At 37.4% G+C, this 25713-nt stretch overlaps 2 protein-coding genes across 4 annotated transcripts in view; both read left to right on the forward strand.

Annotated features, from left to right (window-relative positions):
• Positions 1-78: 78 nt before the first annotated feature.
• amer3 (APC membrane recruitment protein 3) lies at positions 79-10209 on the forward strand. The gene is made up of 3 exons (XM_082172833.1): positions 79-351; positions 1435-4208; positions 8364-10209. The coding sequence occupies exon 2, from the start codon at positions 1457-1459 to the stop codon at positions 4190-4192; it is 2736 nt and encodes a 911-aa protein (XP_082028959.1). The 5' UTR covers positions 79-351; positions 1435-1456; the 3' UTR covers positions 4193-4208; positions 8364-10209.
• A 964-nt stretch (positions 10210-11173) lies between these two features.
• The window catches only part of arhgef4 (Rho guanine nucleotide exchange factor (GEF) 4), an 80154-nt gene continuing 65614 nt past the window's right edge, over positions 11174-25713 (forward strand). For 2 of the 3 annotated variants that reach the window (XM_082173327.1, XM_082173330.1), the window contains exons 1-2: positions 11174-11695; positions 14293-14322. In XM_082173327.1, the coding sequence (XP_082029453.1) occupies positions 11513-11695; positions 14293-14322 (213 nt within the window). In that variant the 5' untranslated portion in view covers positions 11174-11512. Of the gene's footprint in view, positions 11696-14292; positions 14323-20511; positions 22582-25713 lie in introns of those variants that run through there. The other variant, XM_082173329.1, reaches the window with a different exon arrangement.

Genomic DNA, 25713 nt, shown 5'->3' on the forward strand with positions numbered 1-25713 from the left:
ACTAACATTCAGCGTTAGTTTTTAGCACTGAACCTGCACTTAAAATGCCTGCATGCAGATAAACAGGTTTTGATTAATATTCCCCTTTCAGCTGAGCTGGAGGCTTTATATTTCACAACAAGGCATGTTGTGAAAGCCTTTCAGTGATATTTTCTCTGAGTGTGAGAACGTCCCGCCGCTCTCTGTATCCAGGCTTATGATCAGTAAGTGGTGATGTTGTGGGTCTGCGGTCTTCTGATTGGCTATCGTAATTATCTTCACACGCGCGCTGACAGCCAGAGCATCCCATCTTGTCACGCGCGTGTGAACTACCAGCTCCCGCCAAACGCCTTCTGCCACAATCTGCTTTAGGTATGTATTAAAATGAGCGTTGAAATTACGCGCAAATGGAATGCGTTTATTTATTAGAATTCAGTTGGCTTTTTTGAAGGGTGAAACGTGCATTTCAAGGCGTTGCTCAAAATAATTCGAACGATGGATTGCTCGTCATTGGGATGAGTACGATAAAATAGGAGTTCTTTCCATAAATGTCAGTGGAATTTTGGATTTTTGAGGCATTTACAACTGGCTCATTACGTTAGTACGACCTGTTATTGTTTATTGCGAATTGTAGAGTCATATAATGCTCAATCTTGTAATAATATACACGTGTGACCTATTTTATAAGCTATACAGACTGCCCTTGTGTTATCAAATATGAGTTACAGTTAAAAGAAAATGAGAAGTTACAGTGTTTCAATCTGAGAAGAATCATAATAGGGTAAACTGTAACACTATTCCTTTTTTTGTTATTACAAATCATACTGTATGTTTAGTATAAATACTTAGTTTGACGTCATAATAGTGATTTAAATGCAAGTATTACAGTTAGCCCAGCCCACCTCAAAAGTAACATCATCAGATTGTTTACTTGTTATTACTGATTTGTTTTCATCTTTTGAAAGGCAGATCTTTCAGCTGTCAGGGAGGGACCCGCATTATAAATATGTGAAATGAGTTTAAATTCCTTTTCATGTGAATATATTGATTAGCTGGTAAGAGCAGTTTTCATCTTTATTGTTGTTTTTGTTTTTTTGTGTGAAATAATGTTCAGTAGCCTACTTGTTTTGAAGATTGATTTGTTGTAAATTTCTTTTGCATGTAGAAATTTCTCACCAACTTCATAGAAGCATCAAACATTAAAACAAAATACTAGACATCCAAAATAATAAAAATAAGCAATCACACTGTTATCAGGCAGAGAGAGACTCAACTGAGCATGTGCTGATTAAACAAGTCATAAATCTAGCTTGTTTGTGATTGAAGAGATGTAGTGTGCTTATTATTATTATTTATTTTTTTCCTGTTTATTAGGTTCATTGAAATATTCTTGATCTTGTAAAAATTTAAATATCATAATTATCATTATTTATCCTGTATTTTTCTCACGTCCAGTTACAGTTATGTATATGAAAACATGGAGCTGTCAAAAAGCGAAGACACTTCAGATGATTCAAAGAGGTCAAGTAAGGCACATGGTCGAAGTAAATGGCCTGAAGAGCACAAATCTCATAACACCCTGGATAATGGATTTGTGAATATACAAAGCACTGATAAAAGCCCATCCTCACGGCCTGTGCCAGACACTCTGGACATACTCTCTCAAGAGATTAGTGACACACTCTCAGAAGGTCATGGACGACTCCGCGGCTCTGTTAAAAGAAGCAGAACCCATGACTGTGTGAGAGGAATGAGACTGCAGCAAACTGAGAGCCCTAGATACAAAGATGCGACTAACCGGCGCCATCACCATAAGCTAGTGACCAGTGTCAGCTTTTCAGGATTCGAGGCACCTCTAAGGTTGCTTCGTGAGAATCGGGATACATCAGGCAGCAGTCACGAAATCATCGATTACCGTAACCTAACACCTCAAGTGCCCTTTGTGCCCTGCATAGCCAAATCCATTCCTAAAAAGAGGATCTCCCTGAGGAAGCCTAGAAAGGCCATTAAGGATTTGTTCGTTCACAAAAGACACAAACATGAGAAAGCTACTTCACCGAGTACACCATGCCATGTTGCAGGTGAAAATGTTCCAACATTGAAACGTACGAGGAAGACGGCAAGGCACAGAGACCATACTCTTGCAAGAAACAGGTACAATGATAATTTCAGTGAGACTCCCTCCGATTCTTCCAGTGAATGTTGTGCTAATGTCTGTGAGGATTCTGCCTCATTAAAAAGCTTTGGATCTCAGGCTGGTTGTGGTGAGATATTTGCTGATGATCTTGTATCTCTTGAGGGCATCTTTAGCCCTGAGCGTGACAAAGATTCCTGTGAAGCTCCGAGGCGAAGCCCTACCACTGCAGGTTTCCAGGGAGGAAAGGAGTGTCTGGCCTCTCCAGCTCATGCTGAGGTCCTGGACATGTTTGGGTTGTGGGAAACCCTAAACAGAACTTTGCATTTAGGGCAAATCTCAAAAGCTACGGAACATGCAACAAAATCCACAACACCTATCATGAAATCTCCTTCCACATCCACGTCTGAAGATGTAATGGTAAATACACCCCAATCTGTAGAATCTGAGATCAGGGAACTTAATACTAATGTGGTAACTCCTAAAAGTGACAACCAAGGGAACACCAGTGATGAGGGCTACTGTGATTATGTCTCTCCTGGTTCTGAGGACCGCAGCAGAAGTTCCCTCACTCCAGTGCATTCCAACAAGATCCCTAGGGACACGTACAGTGGAGATGCTCTTTATGAGCTATTCTGTGACCCCAGCGAGACAGAAATTACCCCAATCTTTGATGATGACATCAACCTATCAGACAGCATTGTTGGCCAGTGCAGTGATTATCCATTATCCATGTACAGCTTCCATGTTGGAGCAGAGGAAAATCTTGCCCCACCTTTGGCTCGGGACTTTGTCGGTCAAGAGCTCCTGGAAAGTAAATGGACGGGGAAGGATTGCTTACTAAAGCTTTGCGACACTGAGATATCTCTGGCTATGGGTATAGTTAACTGGCTGAAGCATAGGACAGACAAAAGCAACCCAACAGAACTAAGATCTTCACAAAGTAGCGCTGAAGGAGATTTATGTCTGAGATGCAAAACCCAGTCAGCAAGGGTTAGAAAACCACCAAGAGGAGCAAGAACTGTTAACGGTAGAGGAGATACAATTAATTTTAAAGAGCCATGGAAGCAAAGTGTTGGTGTTCTGCCCTTAAAATATGATGCAAACACAGTGATGTCAACCTTGGCCTCTCCAGAGAATCAACCCAAGACCCCAACGAGTGGTGTCTGTTTCAGAATATTCAATGTCGACTCTCCAATGACTCCAGGTGGAGATTTGCAGTCTCCAGTAGTAAGCTCCCCTGGCTCTGGGACAAGGTCTTTGTTTGTGTTGGCCATAAACAAGGAATCTCTTTGTGAATCTTGCAAGAGTTCCCTGAAAAACGGAGCTAATGATCTGCACCTGTGCCGTTCTTGTATGTCCCTCATTGAGCACATCAAAACGTCAGACCTTTGGGCCCGTGCCAGTCTTCCCAGGTTCACTTTAACTCCACAGCCAATAACCAGAGATATACAATCCCCAGCCAGCACCTGCGGGATAGGAAGTGACATCAGCATTGCTTCCCTTGTTGAGCAGTGTGCTAGTCAGTTGTCTTCTATGAAGATCAACTTTACTCAAACTCACTCAAGCTGTGAGGTAAGAGATGTCCCTGTATCTGAGCAAGGGGTAAAAAGGAACAAAGGACAATCTCAAAAATACCTGAAGTCAAAACACAAGAAAAGGCCAGTGGCAACTACCGAGAGAGCCTTGCATGCTAGACATCGCTTGAGGCCGTCTAGCCTTTCTGAAGATGTGACACCTTCCCTTTTGGAGACTGAGGGACTTGGCTTTGTCACTACTAATGCTTCCAATGATTTGGTGTTGGAAACGTACGGTTCATGTGCTGTTGAATCTGGTGACACAGACGTATATCAAGCAACCAGGCCTACATCTCTTCCTCTCATGGCCTCTGCCTCTTCTGAGTTTCCTTGCGGAGAGGACCACCACATCAACCATTTAATTGAGATGGCAGAGGGAACTCCAGCCAAAAAGAAGCACAGGTTGCGTCATCGCAAGAACGCTGCTGTGAATATTGAGGGATCATGCAGTGTCTTTCCAGAGGATAGGAAAGTAGAACGAAGATGCAGAATGAAGAAGTAAAGGCCATATTAAACAGGTGCTGGATTTTTCTATCTATCTATCTATCTATCTATCTATCTATCTATCTATCTATCTATCTATCTATCTATCTATCTATCTATCTATCTATCTATCTATCTATCTATCTATCTATCTATCTATCTATCTATCTATCTGACGGTGATAGCAGTGTAATATGCAAATAAAATATTTGAAACAATTATTTTCTTAATATTATGCAATAATTGGAAAATGCATTTTTTAAAATATTATTTTAGATCCATGTCACACTGCAGGATACCGTTTCATGTCATGTTGACTACCCAGTTCTTTAATGTTTTAATGAAACTTTTCCAAGGCTGTAAATTGCAAGTGTTCACGCTCTTATTGTGGTTTAGGGCATTTGGTCTTGAGTCTTGACATGCATAAAGTAATTCATACTGTACATTTACATGTATTTGCTTGCTTTGTAGCGGTCCAAATAATTGCAATGTTATTGCAAGAAAAATAGAGCTGAGAAAAGTTTCATTATTAATGACTGTAGGGGTGCTTGAGAAGAACCATATGCCTCAGAGGAAACATGTCACTTAGTCCTTCATCCCGCTCTCACATTCTCACATGGCTTGCAGGTATACTCACAGCAAGCATATTCTCCTTCATTTCACTCACAAACAATGGCAAGAGGTGAACAAATTGGCATGCTGTACTGTACAGGCTGTCAAGGGCTGCATCAGAGCAGAATGAGGTGTCAGACAGAAAGACACAACCTGTGATTATTTATTTATATATCTAAGATCTCCCACCATCTTATGCTCTTTAAAGCTTGTTCAATGTAGTCTATGTAGTATATGATGTAGTTCAGTGTCGTTTTGCGCGGCCTATCACAACAGTGCAGAAGCACAATATTACAGATTTAAAACCTTTAAAACCTCTTCTCTTAATTACATCGTAAGGAAGCCAGTGGTCACTGTTTTGTGCTTGTGTCAGGGGAAGAGTTTGTGTCTCAGCATTTCAAGGCTTTCTGGGAATTATACTGCTGTAGCTGCATTGGTCAGCAGAGGTGCTTGAAGACTCTCATCTATGGGTTGTTTGGTGTGTGCGTCACTGAGCATTGATGGACTGCATTTGTTATTAGGATTTCAGAGGAGGGAAGGGTTTTAGACATTTGGTCTATTATTAGAACTCTCATGCAAACGATACCACAAAAACAAAGAGCTGCACTGTCTACTGATATACATTGATATGGATACTTTGAAAACGACATTAAGCAGTGGATTTGTTCCTTTAGAAATGACATGCATAGCAGCTTCAGAGTTATACAGTAGTTCTCTAGGCGAGAGTGTGTGGTGTAAATCAATGAGCACTAAGGGTAGCAGAGCTGCTTTAGTGCTTCAAGGTCAGATATCCTCCCTACATTTCTGTGTCTTGTTATATATTTCAGCTGATATCTTGAAACCATAGCAACAGAACATAGATGGGAAAGCATTCAGTATATCAGCAGTTGTACCAGCATGAGACTGGAGATTGTATTGTTGTGTACAGCTTACATCATCATATATTACGTTTTACACATTCCACTAGAATACATTACAGAAATGAAGTGTAGGGTGTGTCACATGTTGTTTTGCTAAGATGTTTTTGGTGATTATAGAACTTATGTGTCTAAAATAAGAACATATGACGTATGATAATTAATAATTTAAAATCAGAATAGTGAAACAGAAAGTAGATGGAATTTGAGGAGAATAGCTTGTAAATAATTAAATAAGACACACACACACACACACACACACACACACACACACACACACACACACACACACACACACACACACACACACACACACACACACACACACACACACACACACACACACACACACACACACACACACACACACACACACACACACACACACACACAGAGAGAGAGAGAAAAGACTGCAGGTTGTTACATGTACCTTCACTCAAAGAACGTGTGATGATCATGTGAATCTTCTAGATTAGTAGTTGTCAACATTTTTTACTTAAAGTCCCCCACTTTCCAACAAAATATATCCACTTAAATATTTATTCTGGTGTTTCTGCTGTAATTATGACAATGTTGCTTGTTTTCAAACCTTCAAACTGTTTTGATTGATGATGATATTACATTAATTAAACACAATACATTTTGTGATTCTTAAAGATGCTGATTACACTATATATATTTTAAATATGGGAAGGGAACCACTGTTTTCGGTTCAGTGGCAGATAATGTTTCCTCTTGTGGAATTGTAGGAACATGTGAAGAACCAATCAACCTCTTGCATTTTAGATAAATAGCCTTTTCGCTAGATTGTTGGCAAGTAAACTGATTGTTTACCAGAAAATGCTGAACTCATCTTGAGTTCCACTGTCACTCTAATCAAGCTAAAGTGGATTTTTACCCACCTTCAGTCTGCTTCTGTTCATAACAGAGCTGCTTTAATAATAAGCAAATAAAAGAATGTCTTTGTGACAGAACATAACCAGGACCGCATCAAGAGAGTGTGAGACAGGACATTTTTTTTTTTTTTTTTTTTTTTTTAGTGCATTTTTTAGTCAAAGAACAGTTCAGTGTACAATAAAAATGTGGAGCTTGTTTTTCCTTAACAGGAAATGCATTTGGATGTTGGCCTGCCCTGAAGTATATTGCTCTTATTATTTTGGATAGTTATATCATGGTCTCGGGGTTGAACATGAGTAGTGAATGGTCTATTGACATACTTTTATTTCCTGTACAGCTCTCAGTGGATCTTCGCACAGCAGACAGCTGTTTTCTTGCATCTGGAAAATATGATTTGCAGCACAGTGGGGGACACAGTTCAGCCAAACATGTTTTATTATGTGATAGTAGAGGTGGACATGTTTGTTTTTAATTAACCTTGATAAGAATGAGAGGATTACAGATGAAACAGTGTTATTTTTACATTGCAAAAGTACCGATTGGCCACTATGTGGCAGTAGACCTTTGACAACCTATGCATGATTACAAAAAACCCAGTGTGAGCTTGAACAGAAGTTTAAACCACCTGCGATTCTTCACCAAATTCAGACTAAGCCTGTCTGTATTTCCTCATACATTATCTTTCATCAGAGCAGGACATTTTCTACGCATGCTTGTCTCATCTGATGCTGCTCTCCAGCAGTTTCGGCTTGCAGCCAGAGGGGAAGAGGTTCATGTTGGCTTTGACTGGTCTATAATCCATCAGTGTGCTCCTGGGAGTGTTCTTAGCAACCCGGGAGCCACTACAGAGCAGATGTATAGAGCTGGCTGACTGCTACCCATTGAGAGAGGTGATTCTGAACAGGACTCTGTTCTGTTTTCTGGCTTAGGGAATAAGCCTCATGCTGTTAGTTTGGTTGCATGACACTACGGACGATTTAGTCCAGTGATGTGGGACACAATGGGGGACTGTGTCAATATTGAGGGATGGAATTAGGTTTTCGTGCAGGACATTGGGATGGAAAGGAAATAGACTTCACTGCTGGAACTGTAGACCCTTGATGCTTGCATAAAACAATCATTTGTCTCAAAGTATAGAGTCATTTATCTGGTGCAGCTGCTTCAAATAATTTTCCAAGACATGAGTGAAATTTTGTCTCTTTAGATGTTGAACGTGAACTAGATTTGTAAATAATAGAATCACAGCATGAATCTCACGGAAACTGTCACATCATATTTCACCCCAAAATCGTAAGAAAATGAGAAATTATATTTTTTACCTAAAGAAAAATACAGGACATTTTTACATGACGATTAGAGATGTCCTGCCTAAATTCTCATTATTGTAATGTGTAAAAATGTATTATTCAGTCTTTAAATTGTAAAGTGTTGTAATTTTGTATGATTTAAATTGAAAATTGTAAAGTGTTGTACTTTTGTATGATTTAAATTGAAAATTGAAAAGTACAAATGTAATTATAAATGTATATCAGTGTATTGGTTCATTAATTTATGTTAATTTATAAAAGGAAATTGTATTAGGACAGGATGATTTTTATATTCTATATTAGATTAATAATGTTTTCTTAATCTAATATCTTAATTTGAGAAAAAAGAAAGTTTTGCATTTAAAAATTTTTTTTTTTGCATTTCTTGGTGAGATTCAACCTTTGAGCTACTTCTACATGAACATGTTTTTTTTCTTTTCTTCTTTCTCCTGTACAGATTCTGATTTTGTGGATCCTGCCTGTCTCGAACTTGTTTCTTCTGTCCAGTACCTCAGCCCCTAAGGGAAGCCTACCAGCTCTACCAGCTGTCAAAGTCTCTATCTTTCCTCAAGAAATCTGACATGTTTGCTCATTTTACTGTCAACTCAGCAACACTGTCAGCCTGGAACAACAACAGGTCTGTTGATCCGTTTGTTGGAGAAGTAACATTTGTCTGAAACCTGTCGTATCAGTGTTTTTCTCTCTCCATAGTTTTTCTGCAAGCACTGCTATTTTTTATTGCAAGTTTATTACTGGAGTTTTCAAACCAAGGATCAAAGACATACTAGTGCAATAACTATAACACTTTATTAATGTCCAACGGACACATTTTAAACTGTTGTGTTAATAGAGAAAACTTTTTGAAACTAGTTCACTTACGGAATTTAAAATACATTGTGGGAAGTTATACTTGGGTTGTTTTTGCATATCGAAACAATCTGACAAGCTATTTGAAAAGCTCTATTCTGGAGTTTGGAAGAGAAAAGGCCAATTTCTTTTAAAGGATTGGGACAGCTGGAGACATTGCAATGGAATCAAGTTTGCATTTTCATTTGTCCAATTACGGATAATTGTGTATCAGTGAATAAATGAGGTAAAGTAGGCCTTTGAAAGAACGCCTCTGATCTGGCTGATGTGACCAGAATTGATGAGTGCTACCAAAAAAAGGCTCCATTCATACATAGTAGGCCTCTTCACAAAGAAGGCAGGTGGCACTTTTACTTGTCGTCTTTGTCCATTTTGGAATGCAATTCTGCCAGTTCGGCCCTTTTTTTTTTTTTTTTACTTGGTAAATACTTCAACTCAACAACTGAACCTAGACCGCAAAAGTCCAGCTGGGGTTGTTTTTGAACAGAATTCCCATAAAAACAACCCCTGGTATGACTATTCTATATACGTCTTCACATCTATCTTTGAGCAGACAGTTATCTGCTTAAATATAGACGTCTGCACATCTATATTGGGGTAGATATCTGTTAACATTGAACTTAGTTAACAATATCTGTTAACATTGAACAACTATTTGGGCCATTATTATTCTCTTAATGGTGATGGATGTGTATATAAATAAACCAAAATTTCATATTTTGAAAGGATAAAATCTAAGTTGGATACCAAGGAAATGGTACCTTATAGAAGTGTCTGTATATGCATGCAATCATTGCTCTAATAAAAAGTAAGTCAATTTCGAAGAAGCCCTTTCTGCCAAAACCTTAGCAGCTATTAGTAAAGTATTATATTTCAGGGCCTCAACCTGTTTTCCATTAGATCAGCATCAACTGTAACAACATCTGGTACAGGGTGGGTGTCAGTATTGAAGGCAATGATAATCCTCAATAAAAGCACTGTAGTTTGGCATTAAAAATGGTAGCATTGAACAGAAGCTTTTCAGATATCTTACTTGTTTTCATATTATTTGATATGGTAAAATTGAATTGTTATATCTGTCGCTGTATTTCTTGTAAAGATGTAATTATATTACTTCTCAGGATAAGCTGTCAAAATCCAAGAATTAGATACTGATAATAGCATGAAAGACTGACAATATCCTAACAATATGAATGACCATATTGCAAAATGAATGTGTTGCATGATTTTGTAGGCTATATAAACTATGTAAAGTGCAGATATTATTGGAATGGAGTATATAAAAAAAAAAGAAATTAAAAAACCGGTTATTTTGTCACCTCTTAGTGCCATTATATTCTTTTCAAGACAGGGCAGCTGACAATTATCATAGTTCTGTGCAATATTTATATTGATGTGCTTGCCTCACTGAGTATTAATAAAAACCTATTTATGAATCCATGTGCATTTACATTGTCTTTTTGTATTTGTGGTTGATTTCAAACTCAGATGTTGGCTCTTTTCCAAAGCAGATGAGCTGAGGTGTCAGCACTGTATGTACTGACTAGCTCAGACATTGCTTAATAGACAGAACAATAGCAAAGCAAACAACAGTAACTGAACAGAGCCCTGTATCAGGCCTGGCGCCGGCTGTGCTTTAAGACAAAATCACTCCAACAATTCTGGGATTGAATGTGTGTGTTAAAACAACTTTGCAGAGCCATTAACTTTTTCTCTAATCACATTACAATAATGTCATGTAATACAATAAAGAGCTTAATGTTTTTTATGTCCAGGGTTTTCAACCAGAGGTCTGAGAAGATACTGCATGGGCTGTAGGAAATAAAAAATGATGTAGCCTACAATTCAACTAAAAATAAAATTAAAAAATCATAATATCTCTCACTATTTGAAAGAACATTAACTTTGATGATCTTAAACTATAATGTAATAATAATATTTAAAGTGTTAGGGGTCCCTTTATGGATGAGGGTCCTTAGGCTATGTGAAATCACTCAGAATACAGCTTTTTTGTGGTGAACTTCTTTACAGGCAAAAAAAACACACCTATTATTGTATAATTATGCTTAAAATACCAACTGACCTCATATAAGTCACACCGCATTCTGTACTTAAGTTGTTTACAGTGCAAGGAGCGTGCGTAGATAGTTTGATTGATTTGAATGTGAGTGTTTCAGTTTGTCGCGTCGCGCTGTTTGCGTAAACGAAGTGTTTGATTGGTCCATTGGGCGTTGACGTCAGAATTCCGTCTACAATTCACGCTCGAACGCTCGCAGTGTATTCAGATTCGCTGTTCATAATGGGCGCGTTCTGGTTTGTCTCGTCGCGTCGCTCGTTTACGATGTACTGTAGATGGAGGAGGTGTTGGATCTGAAACTCTCCCTCCTCTCCCTCCTCTCCCTCCCCCTGACTGTCACTGACAAACAACGTGGGACGCTGGAATTTGTTATACCACACCAGAGACTTTTGCTCTGCTTTTTATACACCGTCGCGTCACAAGTAAGTTACATCTCGCGTTTCGCGGAGCTGGAAAATATGTGTTAACTACTGACAGCGATGAAATAAACATTGCACTATCACCTGCGGTTGAGTACTCACAAATGTCATGCACTGTTCAAGAGCCTTTGCCTTCTATGACATTCAGATGACTTGATAACAACCAACATGAAGCAGACAGGGACAGTTAGAACGTTTTGCCTGTTTTAAAGAACTTTTAAACTTGTTGAAGTCATTGTAAACATGGAAGAGGCAGACGCTGGGAACGGTACTGGGACGCATGGCTGTGAACTGGAGCGTTCTGCTGGAGACGGGGGACTGGATGAGGTGCAGATGCATCTCGCCTGCTTACCGGAGCGATACATGAGGGCTAAGTTTTCCCTCTCCGCCTACATATTTTGTTGGACAGTTGTGAAGTTGTGTCAGGTAAGGCATGCTGCATGCATTTGAAAACACAATTTGAAGTAATGAACAATATTTAAACGCTCCACAATAAAGTCAGGCCCAAAGTTGTTAACCGTCTGACAGTAATAATGTTCTGCATACTAGTCTGGATTATTTACATAAAGCAATACTATTTTCTTTTTATTTGGGTAGTTTACACGTAATATAATAACATCTAAACTGTCATCAATAACTTGCACTGCAAACTCAGTATTTTAGTCTTGTTTTACAGTAGGCTACAAATAAAATATTCTCAAAAGTTCTTAAAGATACTTGAGAAGCAAAATTACATGATATGATATTTTTATCAAAATTAAGTGACAATGCTTAAAACGAGAAGAAAAACTGCCAATGGTGTAAGAATAATAAACTTTTTTTTTTTTTATATTTCTGACCAATTGGCAGATATTTTTTGTAAAAACACTATAAACTCAAACTTAATTTTGATAAATTTTTCAGAAAACGTAATATCTTAAGTCATTTTGCTTCTCAATTAAATATTTCATGCTTTAAGAATGTTAAATATCTGTACTGAAAAACAAGACAAAAATACTATGTTAGAAAATATCTATATTTTAGAGAGAAAGTGTATATATCAGGTGCTGTATCACCATTTTATTTTAAATTTATAATTATTTTCACCATTTTTGTGGTAGTTAACTTTAGTTAACTGTGCAGAATGAAAAAAATTTATTTTATGAGTAGAAATGTTTGCCTCTCAAATAATGTCATAAAAACCGTATGTATAATTATTATATTAGATATGTACAAACTCAGGGTGCCATTTTCACAGAAATATTTAATAACTTTCATTAAGAACTTCCCTTTAGAGGGAATAGCCATACTATTAGAGAGGAATATTTCACTTGTACTGTACTTGACAGTTGCTTTTGTAATAGTAGGCTATCTAAAGCAGTGGTTCTTACCAGTTTTTAATCTCAAAATATTCGTCATAATCAATGTCATATTTCTTTTATAAATTAAAAAATATGTCAGTTTTCATTTTGTGCTTCTTTTTACTAAATTTTACTCATTTCATGATTTACTGGCTGACAACAACTAATCTAGAGTATGGTCTTGTTCATAACAGATGGTGAAGATATGCCTCACAGCAGATTCACTCCTTAGAAAGTTAAAATTGCTTTGAGTGGAGTCAGACCCTCCACCTGCTTCAACCCAGGGGGTCTGTTAAGCTCATCAGTATTTAACTATTTACCCCCCTTCCCCTCAATCACACCCCTTTTATACCCTCAATCATAACATGGTATGAGGCAGTTGAAAGGTGTGACATCATCATCACTCTGGCTATTGTATGGCCATTGAAAAGTTGTGGGGGGTCTGTGAAAAGTAAGGATTATCTCCCTAAAATTGCTAGGGTCGGCTGTAATTCTAATGATTATGACCTATGCCCTTGATTAAATCATAGCTGATCTGATCTCCTTGAGCCTAACAAATGAATTCAAAACTCAAAAGATAAGCGATTTCCAATTAAGCAACAGATAAATTCGACCTATATATTTTTTTTGTATTGGCTCCATATTTGCCAGGAAAAATGCAGCCAAAACCTTGAACCTGTTCCATCACTGGAGTGTTTCTTAGGGCACTGAAACGTCTGGAATGGCTGGCTGACTGCATCCATGCACTATCCCCTCAACCAGCCTTTGAACTGCTGCCATTTGAACCTTTCCATGAATGCAACAGCTGTAAATCACAAGCACTTCTCAATGACCTATTAGGGGTTTATCTGGGGTTTAGCATCTTTTATTCTAAGCAAGGCGTAGCTAAAGAACATCTGCATGCCCAAACTTTCTTTAGGGAATAAAAGACTGCAGTTTGTATTATTAGTATTTTTTTGTAGACTCTATTATTTCAATAAGCTTCAGTGAGCCTATTCCTGTATGGCTTCCTAATGTATTTGGATAAACTTGGACAACTTAATTAGGATTAATTAAAGATGATATAAATCCTGAACCTACACTCTTTACCTTTTTAGCATTCTTGCAATGAAACAGAACCGGCTGTCTTAGATCAGAGGTCACAGCCCAACCTTGAACTGGTTTTAATTGTTTTGATTGGTTAAGAATGAACACAGGCTTTAAAGTGCAGCAGGATCTTTTTTAAAATAGTGGAGAACCACATTGATGGCTGGTAGATCAAACAAAGGCATGTATTTATTAAGACATTTATGACTGAACAAGAGTTGCACAAGAAACAGTAGCTTTTAACAAGCACCATGGGTTAGCTTTTTCTGTTTAATCTTTATTTGGTAACATTACTTTTAACTACAATAGGCTTTAAAAATAATTTCATTGCAAGAGACCTTTTTTACCTCAAAAGAAGTCATAGGTATGTGCTGTGCATTAATAACGTCTTGTTTACCTCACCCTAAATAAACACTAAAATGTCTTATGATTGTTTCAGTTGTGCCGTACCAGTTCCTTTGTGGTTTATGTACATGTCAACAATTTGAGGCTAATTTAAGGCTAATGCATGCCTTGCTTATGTTCTGTTCAGAATTGTTGGTACTTCAAAACACACCTTGAAACTGTCTTGTATGTTTCCTTTTTGTGTGTTTCCAGAGATTAAGCCCGTCGGCAGTTCTTCCCCAGGTAAGTTCTTTCTTTTGAGTCAGAGATTGATGAGCCTGAAAACCCCTAAGTCACATGCACTAAATCATTGCCATAATTCTCATTCAGTTAATTTAGATCATTTTAACGCTGCTGCATTGAAATAGTTTGAGCTCATTGTCTAATAAATGCACAATACTGTTAGATCTGCCATTTTTCCATTTAATATGAGGATTCATTCATTTGAATTTAATCCCACAAAGCGTCATTCAGCCAAAGGGTTTGATGTAATCATTGAGGATCAAGCATGCACCATCAGGACATATTGTACTTTTTCCTCATATACGCTGCCAACAGCCTATCTGCCTTCACCCCTGTAGAGGCTGTGCCTTAACTTGTCGGATGATGCTAAGGAGTTATGCAAAGCTTTGAGGTGTAGTGACTGCAGATGGTTGGTGCACTCTCCTGACACAAGAAGATTTGCAGCGTGTTGTATTGCTCTAATCAGGCATGAACAGGCCAGAAAATTATGTTGGTTTTATGCATAGCGGTTTAAGGCAGTGTTGCCTCTTAGTAAATGGAATTATTAGTCCTGATAGTTTACCACTCTTTCCTACACCAGTAGTTGCTGATTCCTGTCGCACAATTTGTTTGCTTCCATTCTTGTTTTATTGAAATGTTGCCCTAATATTGTTGCTTAAATTAATTAATGGGTCGTTCATATATTCATTCTGAATGCTTGTTCCCAGGTGCTTGTTAGTTTTTGCTGTAACATTGACTTGATTTTGTTGGCACTAATGATGTAATTTTAGGTCAGTTATGTTATGTCAGGGGTCAGGTTAAACCATTCAGCTTAAGTGTTATTAAAATTGGAGGTTATATGTAGTTTTAGTTCATCTGCTGCTGCACATGTAACATACATGAAATAACCCCTCGTAGGCAGATCTATACAGGTGGAGCTGGGGAAGGTGGAGGGTTTCTGAAAGTGCTCTGCAGACTGGTAACAGCAACACTACCGGTATTTGAGTGTTGAGCAGCAGCTCATTGGCCACTCATTGGATCTAGAGTTTAATGCCAGAACTTGGTATTTATGTTCAGCAAAACAAGGCAATTTGATCTAGAGAATCATAGTCTGTAAAGCCCACCCATTCAAATAGCTTTTGGTGAATTTAAACTGGATAATTGGCATTTTGCATAATATAAATGACATAGGAAATAGGACTGCATACATTTTGATATTTTGTACCTCAGCAATGACAACCTTAACCCTGTAAAGCATTAAATAATAATTATCAGAAATTATTATTCTTTTTTTAAATGGGACCGTTTTTTGAACCCTTAGACAGAAAAAGTAAAAAAAAAAAAGTAAAAAATGGTATGTGTTTTTTTTTGTTGATTGTCATATTTGATACATTAGGCTTTTGTGGCTCATAGGTGAACATGGAGCTCATACGTGAGAAGGCCCAAACTGAGCAAAACGATGGAATTTTATGCAGTTTCTGATATTTATATGGCCAGAAATTATACATTTTAATAAACCATTGAGATCATTGTAGCAGACTACTTACAGAAAATACATATAAATATCAGTTGTTACTCTATATCTCCCAATAATAAGTCTGATAAGATGATATTTAGCCTAAATGCTTAGTTTTATGATTAAAGCTCTGTAGTTGTTGATTTTCATGCACTACACTGATGATTGAGAAATGTCCAAATAAACATTCCTCAAAAGCCTGATGTATCATATTTGATACATTTTAACATGATTTTTCTAAAAAAAAAGGAATGATAATTAAGTAAACCTAATCTAAAACTAAAGTGTTCATCTTGAAATATTTCTAACAATATTAAAGTTATTTTCACATTTACCTTTTTAGAATTACAGTAAAGGCCTTTTACTTGCTAAAAAGTATGAACCATCAATCAAACAACAGAAGGCATGTAGTAGATTGCGTACAAGAGGTTTTTCAGCAAAGTTTTGATCATGTTGATAATTAGAGGCTTTAGAAATTTGTGAATCAAATATGATAAAGTAGGCATGTTAAGATAAGCATATTTGCTTACAGTTGTGAATTTATTTGACCCATTAATCCTGGCATATTTGTTGTTCTTCTGGTTGGTTGAGTAGTGAAGGATTTGTCACACTTTTTTGTTCTGTGTTTTTGAAGTGCAGGTTGTTAGATTTGTGCCATACTGATTTGATTTTTGTGTCAATTGACCATAAAACCTTTCCTTGTGAGCTCAAATATGGCTCTTTTGAGTGCCATCCTCTGTTGAACTCACTTGAGTGATAGCATCTACTGTTCCACCCTCCTTCATAGGCTAGTGTTACGCAGAGCTCTTGATATAGTTAACAGCAGCACCTTTACTCCATTCTCCACTACTGAACTTTGTATATTCCACAGAACGTTCTTGGCGTCGCTTTGCTTTTGCACAGATCTTATTCATGCTGAGAGTTTGAGGCGCAATCTTTCAGGCCTTGTCTGAGTGATTAATGTAGTTTTCTGTTCTTGATAATTGAGCCAATAAGGCCTTTTGGAACATCTAGACATGCTTTGGCTGTACCTTTTTCGTAATTTTCTTCAATAAAGCGGTTAAGGGCTTATACGATCACTGATACACTATCAATCAAAATTTTGGGGTCGGACTTTGTAAGATTTATTTTGTTGTTGTTGAAAGAGGCCTTTTATGCTCACCAAGGCTTCATTTATTTGATAAAATGTATCAGAAAAGTAATATTGTGAAATATTATTATAATTTATTTTATTAATTGATTATTATAAAGTTGACATGAAATGGAAAATCAAAGTAATTAAATTTGTAATACAAATAAAATTGTAATTGTAATTAATAAAAATTATTATTTGAATAATGAGGCGTGTTATACTAAATACAACTTTAAAAGTGAAGGTATAAACAGTTGCCTTTAATGAAAGGGATTTTTCAGGAGATGAAATACTGGTAGAATTTCATGCTTTTCCAGCTTAGCTCCAAAATGCCTCTTCATGTCTCAGCTTGTACCTATTTTACAGTAATGAACTCAGCCAAGTGTCACTTAAATCATCTCCTGGGCCGTTTAGCCTTTGAGTGTTATGGGTGTCTCTCAAAATACAGGGTGACATTTAATTAAAAATAGGTCTAAGTGTTAAACCTTTGGGATTTTACTTTGTACAAATGCACATCTGTATATTTTTATATCGATCTAATGGTTCCATCTGCGCAGTTCGCTGACTCAGTTTAGACTTATGAAAATCATGCACTGTTAACGATTTTCTTGTATTTTTACAGTACAGTACTGGCAGCAAGGTTGCCAGCAAGTTACTGTATTTTGATTTACAGTAACTGTACTGTAATTTACTTTACAGTACAGAAGATCAGTACTGTAAACTACAAAACAGTACTTTACTGTATTTTTACTGTATTTTTGTAATGTTTCTGCTTCTGCTGTAATTAATTATACAGTATTGTACTGTAATATCTATATTGATACATTATTGCTAAATATTATAATTTTCAAATGACTAATAATGATAATATTATATTTATATAATATGTAGTTATTACAGTATATACATTTACAGGTAATAATATTATAATGCAACTTCAGAATAACTGCAAATCAATCAATCCAAACAATGTTATTGTCAAAAATTTTTTTTATTTATCAGTTACACTGTGTATTTGTGAAAACAAAACATTTCATTTAGGAACATTGCATGTCCAGTACACCAGCACTTTACAGGTAAACAGCTTTTAAAGGGATAGTTAAAGGAACACGCAGACTTTTTGGGACTTTAGCTTATTCCCCGTATCCCCCAGAGTTAGTCCATACATACCCTTCTCATCTCCGTGCGTGCCGTAACTCTGTCTGACGCACCCACCGCTAGCCTAGTTAGCACAAAGACTGGAGGTAAACGGCTCCAGCTGGCATACTGCTCCCAATAAGAGACAGAATAACCTAACATTTTCCTATTTACATGTTATGATTTGTATAGTCACAGCGTGTACAAATAACAAGGTCACATGAGACACGGCCATCTTCTAACCGTACACATACTGGGAACTATATTCTCAGAAAGAGAAGCACTGCTACTTCTGCGGAGTGATTTGCTCGCAGCACCTGAGAAGCTCGGTGGTGAGGAGAAGAGTTCGCTCAGAGTGTTGCGCTAATCACTCTGCCCATGTAGTAGTGCTTCGCCTTCTGAGAATATAGTTCCCAGTATGTGTACGGTTAGAAGATGGCCGTGTCTCATGTGACCTTGTTATTTGTACACGCTGTGACTATACAAATCATAACATGTAAATAGGAAAATGTTGGGTTATTTTGTCACTTATTGGGAGCAGTATGCCAGCTGGAGCCGTTTACCTCCAGTCTTTGTGCTAAGCTAGGCTAGCAGTGGGTGCGTCAGACAGTGTTACGGCACACACGGAGATGAAAAGGGTATGTATGGACTTCACTTATCTAACTCTGGGGGATACGGTGAATAAGCTGAAGTTCCAAAAAGTCGGTGTGAGAGGTTGAGAAACTGCATGACTTGCGGCTGTAGCTGGACATACTTTTAAATTTGGCTGGGACTTTGAGGTGGTACTGGAACCTGGCGGTGACCAAAACTGAAAAAGACATGACACACAAAAACACGTATGACAAAACCTGTTATCCACAGCACCAATAAAGATGAGCAGACAGTGTAAGAGAGAAATTGTAAAAGAAAATTCTGTAGAAATAAAAAAAAATTAAATAAAAAAAAAACAGCCAATTAAAAAAACAAAAATGTAACCTTTAGATTTTAAAACTTTAAGTTTAAAACATTGTATTAACATGGCTAATACTTACAGAAAACTCCTTCACAGGCTGCAAATAAAATTGTCCCACACTGTAGAGCTGTAAGAAATCAAAATACATATTATTCAGTTAACTGTTATGTTTCTTGTTGAGGACATATATTTCATTCATCTGCTTACAATACATCTAGGTTAATAAAATAAAAATAAGCTTCACTTTAAGCTTCACTTGACCTCTTTAAATATTCTAACTAGCTTTTTTGGCATGCATTTTACTTGTCTTTGTTGCCTAATAGATCATTATTAACTCTGATAGTTTTTTTTTGAACAATTTACACCTTTATTCATATTTTTTATTATTATAATAATCATTATTTGTCATTACAAATCACAATGCTACAGAACTGGGTCTCCCGCCTAAATAGAAATGAAATAAAAGGCTAAACTGGTACCAATAGCCAATCTCTCTAAGCCCAAATCACCCATTTTGCGTTGCAAAGGAAAGTGCAGTATTTTTAACCCTTGTTTTCACGTGTTTTTGTGTCTAAACGACTTATTAAATTTGGTCCAGTATTTATCATAAAAGTTCGTAAAATCATAAAATCATCCGAGAAACGGACTGCAAATAGCAGTTTGAGCAAAATAACGTTATGTCTATAAGTGCTTGTTTTTACCACTGACGGGCTCGGATGTTATGGAAAGGATCCCTACAGATAACAGTTAACGTTAGACATGTTTGTTATCATAAGATCCTTCAAACGTAACATGTCAAATGCAGTAATTTTATCTCGCAGACCATCGTATAACACATTTAACGTTAGTTAACCACCTCGATTTGTCCTTCCACCGTTCCAACAATCACCAAGTCTGTTTTGGTCGAAATAAACCGTAAGGTAATGTTAATTCAATGTTCAAATCTTGAGTTAGATTTGAAAATGTCGGGACAAGCAACGGGGTGAAAGAGCAGATCTAACTAACGGTGTTTTTGCAACCGTCGCTGGCTAAACTTCCACTGTTATTTGTACACTATAGTGTAAAATCCTAAAACCTTATTATAAAATTCAAAATTAACTTACCAAATGTCCAGATATCCGCAGAGATCCATCCATCCATCCAGCGAGTGATCTGCGTCTGCCTGCAGTTGTGCTCTGACGTCAGTCGGGCGGCGCGCGCGCTCTCTGTTTACAGCAACCCTGTATTATTGCCAGGCATATTACAGCCAGGCTACAGCTAGGTTACAGCAACACTAAAATTTACTGTAAAATGTTCCCGCTCAAACAAAATTACCCACAATACAATGCAAATTACGGTACTTTACTGTAATATAGAAATGCAGTATTGTACTGTAAGTTATTACAGTACTGTGCTGCTAAATCTACAGCGACATTTAACAGTGTGGGTTATATACAGAGTATGTATTACAAAGTATTTACATGCTTATACTCAGCGAGCCTGGAGACATATTCTTGGATTTCTGGTCACATGCTCCTCTGAAGTATGCTTTGAAGGGCTGTGCTAGAAGCTAGAAGCATGAGTTATAATGCCACAAACATGCAAATAACGCTACATCAGTCATAAACGCCCACATTAACTCTAATAATAGTCCGTAATCACCTAAAGTCCCGGCATTGCCCTTCTTGTTTGTGGACCGGAAGAGTAACCTGTCACACTCCTGACCCAGTGCTGAACCTCAGAGCTGGCTTCAGAGCGCTGTATTGGCTGCGGCAAACTCTCATGTGGCGAGCGGATGATAGCCGCGCACTGCCAGGGTAAACTTCTCCTTGGGTAAAGTTCTCTGGATACACGCTCCATAATTACTCTCCTTAGACTTCTTTAGACAATGGGTTAAACACTACTGTACTCACTAAAAATGTCTGGGAACCACAGAGATGTGAAAAGAGGAGCTAAAGAGAGTTGGCAGTAGTTGTGTTGTTTCTATGCTTCGGATCTTTCCTCTGTGGATTAACTGGAATGACAGTGTGTTTTGTCCGCGCATTTGAACTTCAGTGTAGTGTCGCATTTTTTACGTGGTCCGATAATCAGTCAGGCATTGGAAAGAGTTCCTCATTATCATGTACTTGCATTGTGACCTCTTTCAGCTTCTGACTGACAACTTCCCTCTGTGCTCGCTCCCCCTCAACCCGCCCAACACCGAATAACTGATTTTGATCACTCGCAGTAATAAAAGTCACATGCCTGCCTGGAACAATGGCCTTTCATTTGGTGGCTGCATTCATTATGACCATGATATGTTAGTATTTAGTGCAAGATTCATGCTTCATGCTAGGTGAGACAGAGACAGAGACAGAGAGAGAGAGAGAAAGAGAGAGACAGTTATTCAGGGGTATTCGTTATGGCCTAAACAAAGAGATCTGGAAGTGCTTGCTTTTCTTTTCATTCCCTCTCCTTTTAGAATAAAGCGACTTCTCACGCACACTCTTCTTCTTTGGAGTTAGTTGCCACAGGCGAAGAGCTGCAGGAGGTGTGCCAGATTTGTACTGGCAAGTTGTTTATTTCCTTTCACCTTGAAGCACTAGAACCTGCACATATGGAAGCGGGTTAGTTGTAAACCTAGAAAACAGAAATTACAACACAAAATGATTGGATTAAAATGACATTTTAGTGATAATAATAACAAAAGACTGTCAGTCTGTGCATTAGTGCTGGGAATTTTTCAGGTTACATCGTTAATGAATCATTCTTTCAACCAATTAATTCAAAAAAAAATCAATTCAGGAATGAATCACGCAAACGTCTTTACGAGCGAGTCATTGAATTATTCACTCAACCGATTAATTCAAAAACACTGATTCTGTGGTGTTCATGAGGACTTTAAAGGGACAAGAGACTGAAGAATGAATGGGCAGTGTTACTTAATAAGTTACTTAATGCGACAAAAAACACTGCTTATTTTGTGAAACACAGCTCTAAATAATTGAGGCGAATCACTCCCTTTCACCTGAAAGAAAGCGTTTTATATTCCTTTCTCTATTGTCCACCTGGCCTTCACGTTTTATCTCTTTAAAATATAGCAGTTGTTTGCGTAAACCTCATGAGGATACACTGCCATGCAAACACCCTGCAGTTAAAATAAATGGAGCACACAGACTTTACCTGTAAAACCGCTCTGAGAAATGATTAGCATCCTTCAGGAGAAAAGGAGGAGGGAACCCGCTCCCCTGCGATTGGTCTCTCTCGGTCTCTTTATTCAGAAAACCTGAATTTCTTAGCGCCGTTAGGCTGTCCTGACTGGCCCTTTTCTCTTATTCAGTTTTTTCCTCCCTCTTTCACTCTGTGTTTTGGGATGGGCTTCCTCCTTCCTCCTCCTTTGTTTTCGTGTCACTGTTTGAGCCACAGGCTGTGGAGTGAGTGAACTGGAAGTCTCAGTGCTTGAGGAGCAGTCAGGGGCGATGAATGGACTCTGGGAGCCAGTCTGGCTGAACTCAGATCAGCTTTCTGAGAAGAGTGGCTGTTAGGATGCCAAACAGAGGCTGTGACCACAGAGACATGGCACAGGTATGTCTGAGAAACTACTTGATGTAAATCTTCTTGTGGTCAGTTTAGCAATCCATTTTCTTTTTGGATATGAGATGACTATTGTCATCAATGTTTATCAGTTTCTGTACTTCAAAAGTATCATTGATGCACACTTTTTACAGCGTAGACACCTGTATATGGGTCAAACACATTGTTCTTTGTTCAGCCATGTTATTTTACACCACGCTGTAATGTAGCTGCCAATGTTTTTTTTTGTTTTACGCTGAGAGGTTGGGAATTGGTTTGCCAATTTTTAAATATATTTTATGATTTAATCCTTCATTGATAGAACCACTATGGCAGTTGTGCTCTCCAGTTTTCTATAGTTAAGACAATAATTTGTTATTGTATATAAGCAGGCTATATCACTTCACGGATATACCACGAATTACTGAATAAAACTCCATTGTTTAGATGTGAAGCCTGCAAATATCTCATGGATTCCATTGATTCGTCACAGTATTGGCCTTGTGAACTCTTGTTGTATTCACTATGTGAATTGTGTACATTTGAGCTTTGACATCACATTTTTATCACACAGCTCTTCTTTGAGGCAGCCTAATGTAGTTCTGTACAGGTTGTAGGCCAGTGTTCTCAGTTTTTAAAGGTTTACTCTGTTTGATCCCACATTGAGAATTATGTTTGCTCCAGTGAACTATTAGAAATAATAGTTTTGATACCACAGCACCCTTAATTTGACATCTCTGCATAATCAAATAAATGGGGGAATCTCATGAAAACATAATTTCATGCCGAAATCTGAAAAAAAAAGGAATTGGCAATAGTTTATATACTTTATGTAATCATTTTAATATAAAAAATATATTATTCTAATAAAGTAAAAAAAAAAAAAAAAAATAGGACCAATAAGTTTTTTGTATTGACATTATTTTCATAACAACTCAAATCATTTCCGCCAAAAATCTCATTATTGTAAGTAATATGTCTAGACTTTCTTGTGTCTGGAGTTTTTTTTTTGTCATCGGTGATTCTCATTAGATTCTCAATACTACATTTATTTTTATTTAAATCAGCATGAATTAAATACATTTCAACAACTACTATCATAATAAATAAATGCATAACAATTTAAGAAATATATATATTTTTTACAGTATAGTAATAGTAATGAGATAATTTGCTTTACGATAATTAGGAATTGGGAGAAATTTGTTTAATTGTCATGGAAATAATGTTATAATCAGGGCTCAATAAAAAAAAATATCCCTGTAGATTACCAGTGTTGTGTATCATGTAAAACTTATCATGCAAATGGAATATTAAACTTCTCTTTGTATGATAATTTACGAACTATAAGATATGTTCTTGACAGTTTTCATGAAATTCACCAAAATATCTAAATATAGGCTAATGATCGAATAAGCAGATTCAAAGATATTGTTTTGTTACTTAACCTTGGCTTGACGCTGTTTTCCCCTTCATTTCCTAGACTTCCTATTGGATTAGTTGGGCTGAAGCAGTAAATTTGGGATTCTTGTTCACCTCTTGCTGGGATGTCCTGATGGAGCCTCCTAGTTTTAGAATAATCTGTTGTGCCCGTCACAGGCTATTTTAAACTCCTGCTGAGTTCAGAGTTAAAGGGCAGTCAAACAAAGCAGAATAGGTCACCATCCATCCATAAACCAACAGTCTTTTATACAGCACTGATTTAGGATCACAGCAGGTACAACTACAAGTGTTGAATGACATTAGTTTGATAGTAAAACCGAATACTAATGGCTGGCACTTGTTCGAATTATAAACAAAGAAAGACAGAAGAGAGCTGAACAGCTTTTAACCATAAATGTTTATAATGTCTCGTACAGAACGAGTTTCAACATTTGTGTTTTCTCGTATCCTTTGGGATGCAGCTGGATAGTGAGATATGAACAGCTCTGGAAAATATCTGTTGTGCTCATGCCGATGGAATTGTTGCTGTGCTAGGTACAGTAGCATTCTGCAGCTGCTAGTATCCCTCATGAAACAGCTGTTGTTTTTATCAGTGATATAATTTTTTCCCCCTTTTGCACATTGCCAATAATAAAAGTGTGTTAAAATCGTGGTTCAGAAAAACAAACAAGGCGTGGTGTTGTGTCAATGTTGTGTGGGGGCCATGAATGTGTTTCATCTGTCCCAGAGGAAAAGAAATGTGGAACGTTCCGGTCTCGCCCTGTACAGCCTGCCAGCCCTTCGGCCCCCAGATAGTCCTGACTCCTTTAGAGCCAGAGAAACGTCCCAGAGTGGGCCTGATTTACAGTAACAGTCAGGTTTTTGCATAAGTTTGCTCACAAAGGCATCTGTACTTATTTGCCAACTGTCAATGTTCTTTTCCCAGGGGAAAACCGCTTCTGTGGACACTGGTGCCGAATACTAAATAGTGTCCATAGTGTCCACAATGCTGCCCGAACATTCTCCCTTTCTCAAAATTGCAGGGTGGATGCTTTCCCGTCCAGGATCTGAGGCTGAAGTATTTTCGCTTCTCTGGTCCACGCTAGTTCTTCTTTTTTTTTTTTAAAACAGATTTATTAGAGTAACTGGAATATGACATTGTCAGAAGCTAGTAGCTCATTTGTGGGTACAGAAAGCCGAACAGGATGATTGGTCGCCTCGAGCTTACCCTTCCTTGGAGATCTGGACCACAAGCCTATGGCAGCAGCCAAGCCTTCTTTTGAGCCTTCACTCTGGTGTTGGTGTCCTGGTTAGACACTCGTTTGACCTCTTTCTCAGGGCCTTTCAGTGCTCAGCCTTTCATTAGCCTTTCAGAGCTCATTTTAATTAGATATTAGTTTGCATTTGTATATTTGTACAACATCTCTCACTTTGTAGCCAGCTAGACAATTTAGACATGGACAGGTTGTGTGACATCATGTACTTATCTTATGTACTCATCCTTAAAAACATGAACAAAACTACACTGAATGAAATTGGTGTAGGATTTACTTTGAAACAATTTTCACACTCACGAGTTGTGAAGTAAACTTCATAATAATTATGATTAATTATAATTATATTTTTTTACACTAAAAAATACTGGGTAAACAGTGTTTCTCAGCTCAAGTGGGGCAATCCACAACATTGTTTGAATTGGATTATTTCAACCATATTCTTTAT

The sequence above is a fragment of the Leuciscus leuciscus genome, assembly GCF_965113295.1.
Source record: "Leuciscus leuciscus genome assembly, chromosome: 6".
NCBI lineage: Eukaryota > Metazoa > Chordata > Actinopteri > Cypriniformes > Leuciscidae > Leuciscus > Leuciscus leuciscus.